Genomic DNA, 17,927 nt, shown 5'->3' with positions numbered 1-17,927 from the left:
CACAGAGCGATGAATTTTAAAGGAGCACTGTAACAAACACAACAGAATTCTATACATTATATTTTATACGTATATTATGTATGTATATGACTGTTGAGCCTATGTTCATATTTTGCCTCTGTGCACCATGTGTATGCAATGCCCTGAGGCCAGAAGGCATCAACAAATCCCCAGGACCTAGAGTTACAGACTGCTATGAGCCACCATGTGAACTGAACCCATGTCCTCTGGAAGCACAGCCATGTCTCCAGTTCCTATTTCTATTATTTGTCATTATGTGTATGGAGGGCAAGGAGAGTACACATATACTGTGCATACAATGAATATGTAGAGATCTAGTGCAGTGGGTTCTGTCCTTCCATCTTTCTGTAAATTGGGAAATGGAACTCAGGTCACCTGGCTTGCATGACAAACACCTTTATCCAGCCTGCCCAGTCTGCACGGGGTGCTTTCTTACTTCTTATTAGGAAATATACAGAATAAGAATGCTCCGGAGGAAATTTTATAATAGAAAACTTGGAAACATCAAGAACTCCATAAACATAAGAACATATGTTAAAATGTTTTTAAGTTACTGCAGTGCTAGAGATTGAATCTAGTACCTAGCACAGGCTTGGATTTAGTTTTTCATATGCATCTGTGTAGCCTTGGTGCTCCTAGAACTCAATCTATAGACCAGGCTGTCCTTGAACTCACAGCGAACCACCTTCCTCTGCCTCTCAATTGCTGGATTAAAGACGTGCATTATCACCCGGAGGGCATTTTCTTACCTAGCAATTAAGGAGGAGAGGGGTGTCCCAACCCCAGCCTTTAATCCGGACAATCAAGAAGCGGACAGGCGAATCCCAAGGCCAGCCTGGTATACTGATTAAGTTTCAAGACAGCCAAGGATATAGACAGAAAAAAAGAAAAAACAAAAAAAAAAGAGGGAAAGAAAAAGAAAAAACAAAACGATGATGACTAGCCTAGCAGTAGTGGCGCACGCCTTTAATCCCAGCACTGGGGAGACAGAGGCAGACAGATCTCTGTGAGTTCGAGGCCAGTCTGGCCTACAAGAGCTAGTTCCAGGACAGGCTTCAAAGCTACAGAGAAACCCTGTCTCGAAAAACCAAAAAAAAGAAAAAGAAAAAGAAAAAAGACGATGACAAAGAAGCAGCAGCAGCTAAGGTAGAAGTATCAGGAGGTAGTTTTTTTTTTTTAAAGATTTATTTATTATATATACTATAGTGTTCTGCCTGCATGTATGCCTGCAGACCAGATGCAGGCACCAGATCTCACTACAGATAGTTGTGAGCCACCATGTGGTTGCTAGGAACTGAACTCAGGACCTCTGGAAGAGCACTTAGTACTCTTAACTTCCGAGCTATCTCTCCAATTCAAGAGATGTAAGCTTTTAAGATCAGTCTAGGTTATACAGTTTGCGGCCAGCCTGAGCTACAGAGTGAGATCTTATTTCAAAAAGACAAGAGAGAAATAGTTGGGTAGCTTGGGGAAAGACATTTGTTGAGCAAGTCTATAGATTTGAGTTGATCCCTAAAACCCACATTTCAGTGGACAGAAAAAAAAAAAATCAAATCCAAAGTTGTCCTCTGCCTTTCCCATGTGTACAGTGATATACCTGGCCTCCACTCTGAACATACAATAACAAATTTAAGTTATAATTAAAAGTAAATAAGAGAAATATTAACAAGAGTGGAACTCACTATTTTCCTATTAATAAAATAGAATTTTTGAAAGAACGAGAAGCATGTAAGTGGAATCCAAATCTTCAAAGACATCAGTATATTTCTGACCCTTCTATAATTTAACTATCCAAGGTTGTGTGTCATCTTTATTTTCCTAATAAAACTGTTCTTTGCCATTTAAACGAGAAAGATATACATATAGATTTTTACAAACTAGTATAAGTAATCAAAACAGATGTTCTGAATGTAAGTGACTATTTCATGAACAAACTAGCAATGCTCTTATTTTTCCTTTGAAATCTGTCAAGTTTGTTCTCAATGAACCTTACTCTATCAATGACATTAGCAGTTATTCAATGATGAGCTGGTATCTCAAGAACCTTTACTGAATACAAATCTTTAATGGAAGCTGAGCATGGTGCTGCATGTCTTTAAAAGATCCCAGCACTTGGGAGGAAGAGGCAGGCGGATCTTATTGTAGGAATTCTATTAAAACACAGATCCAAGCAAAAGTGTATTTACAGGAGGTATTTTAAAATTATTTGGTTAAAAAAATGGAGTAGAGGGGAAAAAGTAGTAAAAATGAGCTATAATAGTGGAAGGATGAACTCTACCTGTTTTAATATTTGGTTGTCTTCCTGACCACCAACAATGAGTTCAAAGATGAGCAGAAAAATCAAGGTGGTTCAATCATAATCTTTTTAAATTAATATACATATAAGAAAGTATAAGAAATGACAGGAAATTTCTACTCTAGAAACCAATTCATACCACTCTAGTATATATGGATATTATTTATTTTACTGAAACTGACAACAGTATCAAATGAGTTTACAATACTGTCATTTCTGTTAGCTGACTAAATTACTCAAATTGAAAGGACTGTTTAATGTTTTGACTTAAGCTTACTTTTACAATATGTGATTTTTGTCATACCGTCAAATAAAAAACAAGACAGAAATTTTTAAACACAATGTGTAAAATTAATCTAAAACTCCAAAAGTATAAACTTCCAGAGGACAGAGATGGTTCAGTACATAATAGCACTGAATGCTCTTCCAAGAACCTGTGCTTGACTGCACACACATAACAGCTGACAACCACCCCTAACTTCAGAGGATCCAATATATACCAGACATGCATGTGATACACAGACATACAAGCAAGCCAAATATCCATATACATAAAATAAAATAATTTAAGTCAACCAAGTGGTTAAAGAGATAGCTCAGCAGTTAAGAGCATGTACTGTTCTTGCAGAAAACCTGAGTTCAATTCCCATGACCTATGTTACACAACTTGTAAACTCCAGCTTCAGAAGAATCTGATGCTCTGGACTCCTCAAAGACCAGCATTCATGTGCACATACAGAAACAAAATTAAAAATAAATTTTTCTTTGTTTAAAGTCGATCAAGCTAGGCATAGTGGTAAATGTCTTTATTTCCAGCACTCAGGAGGCAAAGGCAGACAAGATTCTGTAAGTTCAGGATCGGCCTAGTCTACATATACTGAGCTCCAGAGAAGCCCAAACTACACAGTAAGGTCCTGTCTCCAAAAAAAAAAAAAGTCAATCAAACAAACTTGCTTTCCGGGAACATTACAAAGAAAAGACGGCCATGATCTTTTGCTGAAGACTCTCAAACTTGCTCTTTTAATTCCTCATTAAATACTGTGAAATATTTCATTATACATCTAAAATTTCTCTTCTGAGGCTGAAGTAATATCATTCAGTGGTAGAGCACTTGTTTATGAGAAGCCCTAGACTTAATCTTCAAGACAATAGACAGACAGACAGACAGACATAGACAGACAGACAGACATGAAGTTTCTTCTAGCTAGATTCTACTACTTGCAACAAGGACATTCAATAGCTAAACCCATTGTAGACTAAGAGAATTAGTAATTATTAGTTATCACTAAAAAAAACTGTTAGCAAACTAACTGTAAGGAGAAGGAAGGTACTCAGAAATATAGAAGAGCAGGTAAATGTAAAGAAAAAAAAAAAAACACACTCCCCTAAAGAATTCTAGATGACAAAATTTGCCATACATAAACAAGTATGAACATCCTGTAAAACTCAATTCCATTCTTTGTATTTATCCTACAAAAATATTTGAACAAATAAACAGTGTAGATAGCAAAACATATTCAGTATTGTTTATAGCAAAAATTTAAAACTGTTTATATGTTTACTGAAGGGAAGCTGGTTACATTGCAGCCCTGTAATAAAATACTCAGTAGCAATTAAAAGGATACATACAATAGGTCTATAGCCATGGACACAGGACTCTAACACAGGACAGTTGATTCCTGAACATAAAACCTCATATAGCATACAAATGTATACATTAATAGAAAAAGTCTGGAAAGATATATAATAAACTCTTAAAGCTAGTTAAATCTTTTGAAAATAGTAATGTTTACTTTTTACTTTATTCATTCCGTACTGTAATTGAATGTATTACTTTTATAATCTATCACACAACATCTAAATAGACTGCAAACTAAGCAAAAGCTTTAAAGAGAAAAAAAACAAGTGCAAGCTATACAATCCATATCAGCACAAAGTTTTGCCATGTTTTAACCCAATAAAAACTGAAAGAATATTTGCAAAAAATAAAAAAGAATCTAAACACCTCAACTTAATGACATTGAGGCTAAATCGAACTGGACCATCCCACAACTCAACACTAACTAAACACCCTAATGGTTAAATGCTGAATCCAGAAATAGCCTAACTATAACCATTTTTTTTCTCAAATAGTACTTACAGTTCTCTACAATTTCATCAAAAACTGCATCACTTTTCTGTTCAAACTGAAAAAAGAGAGAGAGAAATATCATTATTCTCAAATATTTCAATCTTACTTTTTGAGATCCCTTTAAACTCCCCAGGAGAAATTTGGTGTTCTTAAAATCAAAGTCACCCATGTTACAGTGGTGGCTACTGCTGAGTGTGTAGGACCTAGGAGAGAAGTAGAGTCAAGTATGGAGTAATTCTAGGTCTTTAAAACAGACAAGGAGCTAGAATGAAGCAGAAGCCTCTACTCCTGGAATTCATGGTACTCTGCTTTGCTTTAGCCTTCCAAGTGCTGGGATTTCAAGCAGCTGGCAAGCATTTCTCAGAGACTCAATGACAGAATATTTTTGGAAGAGAACACTAACACAGCCAGAATCACACTGATAAGCGATACAAACTGATATCAGAAGGTCACCTTTGTGAATTTCAAAATAGAGCCACTTTTGATGTTTAGTAACATACTCCAAATTAATTCTACATAATTATGCTATTTGACAATTTCTGATTTTCAGAAGTATTTTCTGGGAATTTAACAAAGTACATTGAGCACTAGAATCTTCAAATTTAATAAGAAAATATTAAAAACAGGAAAACCTGGCTCCTAACTGTCCCTTATTACCCAACTTTTCCTTCCATCATTAATCAACCACATAGCAATCTCACCTACAAAATATAGATGTTATCAAAACTCCCAACATCCATTAATAATTAACTGAAACTGGCAAGCAATACCAATTATACAAAATCAACATTAAAAAACAAATAAAAAACAGTAGCCTTCATTTATACCAACAGTCTATTCTCAAGAAAACAAACTATTGGGCTAGAGAGATGGCTCAATGGTTCAGACCTCTAGTTGCACTTCCAGAGGACCCAATACCTTCTTCTGCCTTCCTTGGATACTAAGTGTGCATACATATATGCAAACAAAGCATTCATACACATAAAATAAATATTCTTAAAAAAAGAAAAGAAAATAGGAAAATATTCCATTCAAAATAACTCCCTCCACAGAAGTATTTAGGAATACATCTAACCAAAGAAATAAAAGACTATTAAAAACAAAAATTTCAAGATACTAAAAAAGGAAAACATGGAAGATACTAGAACAGAGATATTCCATGCTACTAAATTAGTACAATTAATATTATGAAATGGCTATACTACCAAAATTAATTTAGAAATTTAATGCAATACCTAGTCAAATCCCAATGTCATATCTCACAGGCATAGAAAAAAATACAAAGATTCATATGGATCCACAAAATATCACAAATAGCCAAAGCATTCTTAAGGAGTAAAAATACTACTGGCAGTTTTATAATACCTGATCTCAAATTACACTATAGAGCTAAAGTGATAAACAGTCTGATACTGGCATGGGGTAGACCAATGGAATATAATAAAGGACCCATATGTAAAACAAGGCTGTCAGGCATGGTGGCTCACACTTTTATTCCCAGCTTTTAGGAGGCAGAAGTAGGTAGATCTCTGAGTTTGAGACCAGCATGGTCTACAAAGCGATTTCCAGGACTGCTAGGGCTATACAGAGAAACCATATCTTAAAAAACCAAACCAAAAAAAAAAAACTCAAAATAAATTAAAAAAAAATAAAACACACACAAGTACACACACAGACACACGTACAAATGGTCAATAACCATTTTTTAAAATCCCTAGTCATCAATGAAATGGAAATTTAAAACTACTTTGGAGTGGGGGGAAATACCTACGACAGGGACTGGGAGGACATAAAGGAGGGTAAACTTTCATTGGAATGTAGTATGAGAGAATAATTTTAAAAATAATAAAAATAAATAAATATTTTTAAAAACTTAAACAAAAAAAAGGGAAAAGCCAAGCAGTGGTGGCACATGCCTTTACTCCCAACACTTGGGAGGTAGTGGCAGGCTGAACTCTGAGTTCGAGGAAGCCTGGTCTACAGAGCTAGTTCTAAAACAGTCATGGCTACACAAAGGAAACACTACCTCAAAAAACGACAACAGAACAAAAAGAAAACCTACTACTCTGAGATAGCCCCAGTTAGAATGGTTGTCCACCATCAACAAACCTGACAACAAATGTTGGAAAGGCTATGGAGAGAAGGAACCCTTATTCACTGTTAATGGAGTTACAAATTAATAAAGCAACTGTAGAAAGGAGTTTGGAAATTTCTCAAAAAAATCTACAATATGACCTACCTATCTCACTCTCAAACATACACCCAAAAAACTCCATGCCCTACCATAATAATATTTGCAAGCCCATGTTTGTAAGTCCAGATATTACTACTTTATTCACTGTAGCGAGGAATTAGACTTAATTCATTTGTCCATCAACAGATAAATGGATAATGAAAATTTGCTGTATTATATAAAATAGAACACTATTCAGCTCTGAAGAAATTTTAAAATTTCCAAGAAAATGGAAAGACTTAAACCATGTATAATGCAAGGCTTCACAATCTCAAAAAGAAAAATAATCACATTCTCCCTCACATAAAAATACAGCCAGTAACATAGGCAAATCTATAAATAAATGTGTATTAGTACCATATAATATGCAGAAACATTCCACAAACCCATCAATGTCTCAGTCATTATCAGTAGATAGGAACTAAGCAGACAACCTCAACTAGACAATGTGCGGAGTGAAAGACTTTAGAATACTGAGTCCTAAATGGTATGCCAAAGCCTTCTCCTAAGGGCCCAGGAACTATGCAAGAGGAAGCAGAAAGATTCAAGCAGTCAGAGGAAAAGGAGACCACCAAGAACACAGGATCGTGTAAACACAACAGGACTAATGCACATGAATTCACAGGTTTTGCTGCATGCATAGGGCCTGCACACAGCCAAGTCAGATGGAATTCCAGTACGGAGAGAGGAAGTGGACATGAGCTATCTCCAACTGACGATCAAGCAAAGGAAAATTTAGTCTTTTCCAACTGCGTTTCACTAGATATACATAACACACTTAAGCCTAGCAGTTGATGGCCAATACAAAACACAACTCAATGGTATTCTTAGAAATTTTCTGTCTCACATTGCTTTGTTCAGGCATTTTTTTTAATTTTTATTTTTTGGCCTTACTGGTCTTTTGCTTGTATGTTATGATTTCCAATTCTGTGTTTTTATGAGTTTTGTTGTGTATGGGTGTATCTCTGTGTATATATATTTCTCGTGCTTTTTGTTTTTTAAATATAATTCTGGTTTATTTTATATGCCAGGTTTTTTTTCCCTAAATAAAGAGAGAAAGGCGACGAGGAGACAGATGGGTAAGTCTGAAACATCTGAGAGGAAATGAGGGAGGTGAAACCACAATCAGAATATATTGTATGAAAAAAATTATCAATTAAAAACAAAAAATTGGGGCTGGAGGGGTGGCTCAGAGGTTAAGAATACTGACTGTTAAGAATACTGACTGTTTCTTCTAGAGGTTATGAATTCAAATCCCAGCAACCACATGGTGGCTCACACGCACCTATAATGAGATCTGGTGCCTCTTCTGGCATACAAGGACACATGCAGGCAGAACACTGTATATATTCTCACAAATAAATAAAAAAAGAAGCTACTTTGTGAACCACTTTGTCTAAGAACTTTTAATATGACCCTAAGTACATAGGTATATAAGGAAGTATACAAATCAAATATTTGCTGATAATAAACAATAAATTTACTTAAAAAAAATAAAACAATAAAAACAAAAGTTGGAGCTGGAGAAATGGCTCATTAGTTAAGAGCAGTGGCTGCTACTCAGAGACTCCAAGTTCTCAGCAAGGACAAGTGGCTCAAACCTATCTATAAAGGGATCTGTTGACTTCTATCTGGTGCCCTTTTTGGTCACATATGTATACATGTAAATAGAGCATTCATATAAATAAAATACATACATAAATAAATCTTTAAAAAAAAAGTCAGATGTGGTAGCAGGCTGTGGCCTACAGGAAGGTTCCATCCAGCGTCTGTCTTCTGCAGCGGCTACATGGCATCTCCCTGACTCCTCTTCTTTTCTGTTCTATCTCTGCTTGGAATTTCCCCCTTGCTCTATTCTGTGCTGCCATAGGCCCAAAGCAGCTTCTTTATTAACCAATGGTAATAAAACATATTCACAGCATACAGAGAGGAATCCCACATTACCTCCCCTTTTCTGTCTAAACAAAATGGAAAGTTTTAACTTTAACATACTAAAATTACATATAATGAAACAGTTATAAAGCAAGCAAGAATTATAGTTAAAATATTTAATCCATTTACATTTGGCAAATTAAGGAAAATATTTATCTTATCTTTGTGAGTCTAAAGTTTTATATTTACTTTTTTATAATTATAACTATCTTTTTTTTAGCTCCATTAAAGGTTTTAGAAGGATATAATACTACCTACGTAAGCAGGAAGTACAATGTAAGCAACTTTAAAATCTCTAGAATTGACAGAGACATCTCACTGCCTGGACAGTCACTCCAAGTTTTTTTTTTAATATTTATTTATTTATTATGGATATACTATTCTGTGTGTATGTATGCCTGAAGGCTAGAAGAGGACACCAGACCTCATCACAGATGGTTGTGAGCCACCATGTGGTTGCTGGGAATCAAACTCGGGTCCTTTGGAAGAGCAGGCAATGCTCTTAACCACTGAGCCATTTCTCCAGCCCCCGAGGTTTTTTTGTAACATTGGGGCATCTATCTTTAGCGTACAGGCCCATAGCATCTAGTAGACTTTTTTATGAAGCAGAAAATTTTAAAGACAGTTTTGTCGATACTGGTAGTTTGTCAGTCACTTTTTTCTGTGTCTTCCAGAATGTCTGGCAGATATTATGAAGCAGGAACGCTGAAGGACTGTCTCACCTTCTTCAGGCAACTTTAGCAGTCATTTTTTGTGTGTGTGTGGGTCCTGCATGTCCAGTTTATACAGTGTACGATCAAGCAGTCCTGGCAAGAGCAGTTTCTTGCCCAAATGGCTGAAAAACTCCAAAAGGAGCCTCTTAGATGCCCATCATCCTCTTGAAGTAGATGCTGCTGCCAGGAGATTAGTCTCACTTGTCATGAAAAGTCCTAAGTTTTTAAAACATTTTAAATACCATATTCTGTTAGTCTTTGAAAGGTTTAGAGAATATCTATTCATCTGAAATATATCTCTGTATATCTAGATAACCTAACAAGCATGACTACAATACATGACCATTCATGACTATTCATCTGTATTTTTAACTATACATTACATTTTTAGATGAGCTGCACAAACACAATACCTTAATCAAGAGCAGAAATATACATAATAAAATTGACCTTAAATTTGTATTAATAAACCAAGATTCATACCAACACAAAGTATTCATCTCTATATCATATCCCCCTTATAACTGTTATAACAAATATTTATAAACAATTATTTAGGCAATTGGGGCATTGATTTTTAGACTACTTATTATTGATTAGGGGTGCTGTTAATCAGGTCTTTTATGAGGCATCCTGTGTGGTAGGTCCATTTTAGACAGCAACAGTCTTGAAGCTGTCATGGATGTTGTCCATTGCTTTAGTGGGTCTTGTCTGATCAAATCATATTAGTTGGGAAGGAATCTATAGCTTTTGTCCTCTGTGGAAACAAAAGCAGAACCTCTTTTCTAACAGTAACATACCCTTAGACTCAAATTTTTAAGTCAAGATACCTTTAAAACATATATATATATTGGTTTAGCTTAGCAGCCCATACAATGAAATGTCTCTGTACTTAGCTCATTTACAGCCAAAAAGTTTAAAGAAAACACAGTAATATACATAATCTAGACTTTCTGTTATATTTCTTTATGTGGCTTATCTTTTTACTCTATTACTTTTTTTATAAGTTTAGTATTTATTTTATTATCTTTACTCCTTTCATCTATGACTGTACTCTTATAACTATCTATACATACTCTTTTCCTCTCTCTCTCTCTCTCTCTCTCTCTCTCAAGCCTACTAACATTTATCCAGCTCTGAGACTCATTTAGCGGTCTTTTTTAATCTGAATTTGTCTTTATTGCATGCATATTTATAATTATTTTTTGATCAGGAGCATTTTTTTTAATGCTAAGCGAGCAAGGCTAGGACCTACTCTGTGGCCCTGCTTTCCACCCAGTCCTACATGGCAGAGGCATGTTCACTGCCACGGCTCCAGGATTAGAGCAGGTCTGTTACTATTAAGCAATTTCTAACACACTGCTCACAGACTCCATTTAAGTATCCGGCCTCCTGAAAGAGCCAGAGCTGATCATGCAACTAGCATGAACCAGAAAGCCCTCCCCTAAAGACATTGACAGTCCTCACTGTCAATGCTGAGTCAAGAAGACCTCTCTTAAAGGAGCCAGCAAACAGAGCCTGGGGGTGGGGTGCCTATCAAGAAGTTGCGCTACACTCTGTTCTTTCGTGTCGAGAATTTCTTTCCATTTTTTATTATTAGTGTACAAGGACACGTGTGCCACTGTGCTTGGCAGTCAGAGGACAACTTTGAGGAGTTGGAAATTCCCTTTCTACCTTGTTTACTGCTGCTCTGTGTATTCCAGGCTAACTGGCTACTGAACTTCCCAACAATTCTCTTATAACCAACCACCTCTCATCTTACCACTAAGTGCTGGGATTACAGATAGATACAACCACATCTGGCCTGGCCTTATGGGGTTTTGTTTGCTTCATTTTTTTGTTTGTTTGTTTTTTCTCTGTTTCACATCTCTGGCTTTTCTGAAACTCACTCTATAGACCAGGCTGGTCTTGAACTCAGAGATCTGCCTGCCTCTATGTCCAAAGTGCTGGGATTAAAGGCATACACCACCACCACCCAGTTATATCTGGCTTTTCATATGGAGACTGTTTTTATACACTGAGAAATCTCATGAGCTTCTTCTACCGAATTTTGTCTAAAAGCAAAATCAACCAAAAAAAAAAAAAAAAAACAACACAACTTGTTTTTGCTTATGTAAAGGGAAAGGGAATCAGAGGACCATTTTCAAGAGCTGGCTCCCTCTTTTCACCGTGTGAGTTCTAGGGATTGAGCTTAGGTTATGGCATCTGACACACTAAACTAGCTAACCAGTCCAATGCTAAAATAGTCAACATCATCTGGCATAGGAATTGCACTCATGAACTCACGACAACTACAGCTAACTGCTCAAGAACAGTAGTGAAAATCATGCCAACAGACATTACTGATTAGACTCAGTGAGTTCCGGAAAGTAAGGAATGAGTGGTAGTGAAGAGGGCATGGGATGCTAGAAGTGGATGTGATCACAGTACACTGTTTTGGGGCTGAAGAGCTGGCTCAGTTGTTAAGAACACTTCCAAAGGACAAGGTTTTGATTCCCAGTACCCACAAGGCTGCTCACAACCACCTGTAACTCCAATCCCAGAGTATCCAATGCCCTCTTCTAGCTTCTACAGGCACTAGGTGAACAAACACGTACGCAAGCAAAACACTCATACGCTAGATACATAAAAATAAAATGAATAAATTTAAATATGTGTGTTTGTGTGTGTGAAAGAGAGAGAGAGATAGAGAGACCGAGAGACAGAGAGACTGTATGTACGTGTATAGCCAAACATAATGGCACATACCTTTAATCTCAATACTCCAGAAGAAGAGACAGGAGGTATCTTTGAATTTGAAGCCAGCCTAGTCTACATAGTGTGTTTCAAGATAGTCAAGGTAATACACTATCTCTCAAAATAATAAAAATCTTTTAAAAATATACACTGATTACTATGTATGAAGTTATCAAAAAATAAAGAATATTATATTTCTAAAACTTTAATGTTATCTGAATGTTGACCATATAACTCCAGAATTATTAATAATTTGGAATATATGCTTTAAACTCTTCATTTAATATGTATAGTATGTACTAACTTGGTTTTAGTTCATAAAATAGGACAATTTTATGTTTGCTGTTGTAAAATTAATAGAGAGCACAATAGTAAACATTTTTATAAGAATTATTATGGTGTGTGTGTGTGTATGTGGTATTTCCATGTGCCTCCATTGTCTGGATAGTTTTTTACTTAATTCAAACAGCATTTCCTCCACATTATTGTTATGGGTACATATTGTTGTATGTATCTCTTTAAAGGAAGTTGTGAGATAAATTTGTAGAAGTGCAATAATTGTATCAAAAGTCACTGATAGTTATAATATTTGTGGATATTTGCAAAATTGTTCCCCAAAATATCTATCCTAACTCCATCTTCCATCTGAGTGCTCCTTCTCTTGCACTCTTACTATTGCTGACATTATCTGTATTTGTCACCTACAATCATCTGAAATTTACAGAAAGTTTGACACTCTTTGGCTTCTGTTTTTATGGTCATTTCTACTCTCCAATCCTCTAATTCACAACCGCCATAATAATATAAATTATTCTGAAATAAATCTTCAAAAGATAAACTTTCTACAGCTCAGAGATTTTCAATTAGTGCGCTATAAAATATTTAAAGACAGATAAAAATGTTCTTAAATTTTTCAGTATGATTTATACATTTTGAATACTGTAATAAGAAGGACTACTTCCAGGTTCTCTACATGACAGAGATAAAACCTAAATTTATCTTATAATTTAATATTTCATTCATAAATCAATTCAAACAGAAAGAATACTATAAAATAAATGAGCATGAGAGTCTTATCCATTTACTTTGGTCTTTTTTCCTCTACTACAGTTTTTTAGTGTCCAGAGCTCACTATTATTTTGTAAAACATTCATGCTTTTGTAATCATTCAATCCTATTATAATCTATATAACTGAAAAAAAGTATTTCATTTCAATTGCTTGCTACTGGTATACAAAAAGAATAAATTTTTTACTTTGATGTTTTCACTTGTAATCTTGTGAAATTCATTAATTTTAAAAGTATTTTGGAGATTTTACAGGGTTATCTATATATTTAACTATTTTGCTTGTAAATAAAAACAGCTTGCTGGCCAGTGGTGGTGCACACCTTTAATCCCAGCAGTTGGGAGGCAGAGACAGGTGGTGGATCTCTGTGAGCTCGGGGACAGTATGGTCTACAGAGCAAGTTCTAAGCCATCCAGAGCTATTACACAGAGAAACTGTGAAACCCTTTACTTCTTTCTGATTACTATGACTTTATTCTGTATTGAATTAGCTATCCCCTGTACTATATTAGCACAAGTAATAAAATTGGGCATCCTTGCCTTATTTCTAATTTCGGGTAAAAGTACTCCTTTTTTTTTTTTTAACCAAGGGTTATAGTACCTGTGGGCTTCAATGGACAGTGTAACTGTAATGTAAAGCTTAAGAGAATGGCATTTTAAAGAACAGCTGAGAGCCATGAAGCCTAAGCACTTGTCTTGGTTAATAGTACTAGTTATGCCACATAGGTACTGAGTGCTATATCATGTATCAGAGTCCAGATGTCTTTCCACCCAACACTGACTTTCCTATTAGATCTTTATAAACAAGTATTTTGGGCTCTTTAACCGCATCTGAAGTCCAGGCCCAGACCCAGATGAACTATTACTTTAATGGTCAAACACAGATACAAACCCCTGGCACACACTAAGTATAACACAGGTCTGGCACCTTCAAAAACAGTCCAGATCATCTCTAATGCCCTCTCACTGCTAGGACATGGCATCTAAAAGGCTGTTTCTCTCTCAACCTGTGCTTACAGTGCTGGAGAAAGTAGCTGCAGACCTGACTCAAGCAGGGAAATGAGAGCCAGGTTAAGAATGGAATCTGAGCCTGACTCCTTAAAACTTTCTCTGTATGGCTGTCTCAATCCTGGCACATTCCTTCCCTGAACAAAAGAAAGCAACTTGAGACTTACAGGACAGTTCAGCAGGTAAAGGCACTTGCTGACAAACCTGACCACCTAAGTTCAATTGCCAGGTCCCAAATGGTGATCAAAAAAAAGAACTGAAACCCAAAAGTTGTCCTCTAACATCTACATACATCAATGCACATTCATGTATGTATGTATGTATGCACACTCACTAAAATATGCAAATGTGCTAGGCGGTAGTAGTACAAACTTTAATGCCAGCACTCGAAGGTAGAGGCAGATGAATCTCTGAGAGATAGAGGACAGCCTGGTCTACAGAGAGGGGCTACACAAAGAAACTCTGTCTCAATAAAAAAAAAAAAGTAAATATAATTTTTAAAAATTAAAGGTATGGGCTGGAGAGATGGCTCAGAGGTTAAGAGCACTGACTACTCTTCCAGAGGTCCTGAGTTCAATTCCCAGCAACCACATGGTGGATCACAACCATCTATAATAAGATCTGATGCCCTCTTCTGGTCTGTAGGCACACATGCAGACAGAACACTGTATACATAATAAATAAATAAGTCTTTAAAAAAAATAATCCCTGCACTCAACAGGCAGAGACAGGCAAATTTCTATGAACTGGAGGTCAGCCTGGTTGCAGGCCAGCCAAGGCTACATACAAAGACCTTGTCTCGGGGCTGGAGAGATGGCTCAGTTGTTAAGAGCACTGCTTGCTCTTCCAAAGGTCCTGAGTTCAATTCCCAGCAGCTACATGGTGGCTCACAACCATCTGTAATGAGATCTGGTGCCCTCTTCTGGCCTGCAGGGATACATGCAGAATACTAAGAATACTGTATACATAATAAATAAATAAATCTTTAAAAAAAAAAAAGAAAAAAAAAGAAAGACCTTGTCTCAAAAAAAAAAAAATTAAAACATGAGATTTCTGGTATGGGGCAACATAACTTGTTTAGGATATGTGAGGTCTTAGGTTTAAATCAATGCACTGTAAAACAGCAATAGATATAAACCTTTTAATTTCTTGTCCTATTTTTAGTGAGTTGAGTCTACTGAAGCATTTGTCTATTTAAAGTAGGTGAATTAACTACACTGTTACTAATAACAATTATCTGTACGAGTTATCCCTCTTCAGTTCTAATAAAGTTCTTGTGCTTTTATTTTCTTTTTCTTTAATCAGTCTAGCTAGATTATTTTTTATGTTGATCTTGATAAAACTAACTTCTGGAATCATTAATTTTTAATTGATTTTTGTTTCTTATTGCTTTTTAAAAAAATCTGTGTATGTGTGGTTTTGCTTTGTTGTTTGTTTTTCGAGACAAGGTTTCTCTTCTCTGTGTATCTCTGGCTGTCCTGGAAATCACTTTGTAGATCAGGCTGGCTTCGAACTCACAGAGATCCGCCTGCCTCTGCCTCTCTGAAGTGCTGGGATTAAAGGCGTATGTGTGTTAATTTAAGTGTGTGTGTGTGTGTGTGTGTGTGTGTGTGTGTGTATGTGAGTATATGTATGTATGTGTTTAGACACAGAGAAGTCAAGCATCCATACAAGTCAGAGGACACCTTTCAGGATCCAGTTCTCTCCCTTCACCATGGGATTAAACTCAGGTCACCAGGCTTTCACACAAACTCTCTTACCCAATGAGCCATCCAGCTGTTTGCTCTATGCTGCTGTTTGAGACAGTTTCAATCTGCAGCCAGAGTAGCCTGAGCTCATGTAGTGCTGCTGTCTTGGCCTTCTGAGTGCTGGAATTAGAGGTGAGAGCTACCACATGACTGTCTTGTAGCTTTATTATTTCCTTCACTTCTTTTCATTTACTACTATGCTTTATTTGCCTAGTTTTTTTTCTTACTTTTTTATTGAGACAGGGTCTCATGAAACCCAGTCAAATCTAGAACCCACTATGACACCAAATCCACAACATCTCCATGATACGTCTGTATTATTAATGTCAGATAAAGTAGACTTAAAGAAGCTTTACAGGTATAAAATTATTTAGTATAATAATCAATAAGACATAATTCTATAACATGAAGGTTTAACACAATTTTAAAATAATCGAAAACATTAAAATAAAAACAGGCAAAACCTCCAACTATGTTTACTAGACATAAATAATAAATAATACTTGCCAGCTGTTAGTGAATGATAAAAAAAAGCAAAGACACTTTCTATCAATCAACTTGCACTAATTGGTATTTGTAGAAACATCATTTCAGACAGCTATAGCATACATTTTAAGTCTATGTAGAAAGAGCACTATAATGTACCACATGCTGGACCAGAAAAACATCGAATAATTGATTAAAAGAAATGTAAACAGAGTGGTGGTGGCGGCACACGCCTTTATTCCCAGCACTTGGGAGGCAGGGGCAGGCAGATCTCTGTGAGTTAGAGGTCAGCCTGGTCTACAGAGCAAATTCCAGGACAGGCTCCAAAGCTACAGAGAAATCCTGTCTTGGGAAAAAAGAAATGTATTATCTCACCTCAGAAGTTTGAGAAACACTAACAATAATTTCAAAATTTGTTAGTTAAAAATACTACTACTGCCAGGCGCAGGTAGCACATGCCTTTGATTCCAGCATTCCAAAGGCAGAGGCAGGTGAATCTCTGTGAGTTTGAGGTCAGCCTGGTCTACAGAGCGAGTTCCAGGACAGCTAGGATGGAAAGATGCTCAGGAAATAAACAAAACTTTCCACAAGTTTTGTGTTGCAATTAAAGCAGACCACAGAGAATATTACGCCTTCCAACAGTTACAGAAGGATTGATTATCAAATTAACAGATTAAGCAAAGTAATAGTATATGTCTGTAATCACAGCACTTGGGGAGGAGGCAGAAAGATGAGGATCAATGACAGTGTCAGCTACATAGAAAGTCAAGGCCAGACTAGACCAAATTCCCAGACTAGACTAGAAATTCCCAGAGGAGAAGGGAGTGATGAAAGATAGCACAATGGTTTGGGCACTTATTGCTGTTGCAGAGGACTAGACTCCTAATGCTCAGAGTGGCCAGGGATCCGATGTCCTCCACAGGCACCAGACATAACATGGTGCATACATATACAGAGACAAAACAATCAATAAAAATAAACAGATCTAAAATAAAAATTTTAAAAATAGACAGCAATGAGGCACTGCTGCTATGCACGCAAGGGAATCCAATTTGAATCCTAGCACCTATATAAAAGCCATCATGGAAAGAAGTTGTAACCTGGGCACTGAGAGCACAGATACAAGCAAATCCCAGGAACTCACTGGCCAGCAGATCTAACTGAAATGGCTAGCTTCAGAATCACTGAGGACTTCCAGGTTTAGTAAGAGACTCTCAAAAAACAAAATCAAAAAAAGGTGGCAAGCAATGCTGTGAGATGATGCTCTTGTACACTGTAAAGATTTGTTGGGGCTGGAGAGATGGCTCAGAGGTTAAGAGCATTGCCTGCTCATCCAAGGATACTGAGTTCAATTCCCGGCAACCACATGGTGGCTCACAACCATCTGTAATGACGTCTGGTGCCCTCTTCTGGCCTGCAGACATACACACAGACAGAATATTGTATACATAATAAATAAATAAATATTTTTTTAAAAAAAGATTTGTCACTTGTATTGGTTTAATAAAACGCTGATTGGCAGTAGCCAGGCAGGAAGTATAGGAATATAGGCAGGGT

General features: G+C 36.4%; 1 protein-coding gene across 5 annotated transcripts in view; it reads right to left on the bottom strand.

The window, feature by feature from the left end:
• Positions 1-17,927, bottom strand: part of Zmym4 (zinc finger MYM-type containing 4) — a 119,025-nt gene that overhangs the window by 82,164 nt on the left and 18,934 nt on the right. For 3 of the 5 annotated variants that reach the window (XM_085686598.2, XM_085686597.2, XM_085686599.2), the window contains exon 2: positions 4,458-4,503. In XM_085686598.2, the coding sequence (XP_085542724.1) occupies positions 4,458-4,503 (46 nt within the window). Of the gene's footprint in view, positions 1-4,457; positions 4,504-17,927 lie in introns of those variants that run through there. The other 2 variants (XM_048434387.3, XM_085686600.2) reach the window with 2 other exon arrangements.

This window comes from Myodes glareolus, chromosome 3 (assembly GCF_982192425.1).
Source record: "Myodes glareolus chromosome 3, mMyoGla1.1, whole genome shotgun sequence".
Classification (NCBI taxonomy): Eukaryota; Metazoa; Chordata; class Mammalia; order Rodentia; family Cricetidae; genus Myodes; species Myodes glareolus.
Note: the sequence above shows the minus strand (reverse complement) of the source record. Positions and strands in the feature narration are given on the sequence as shown.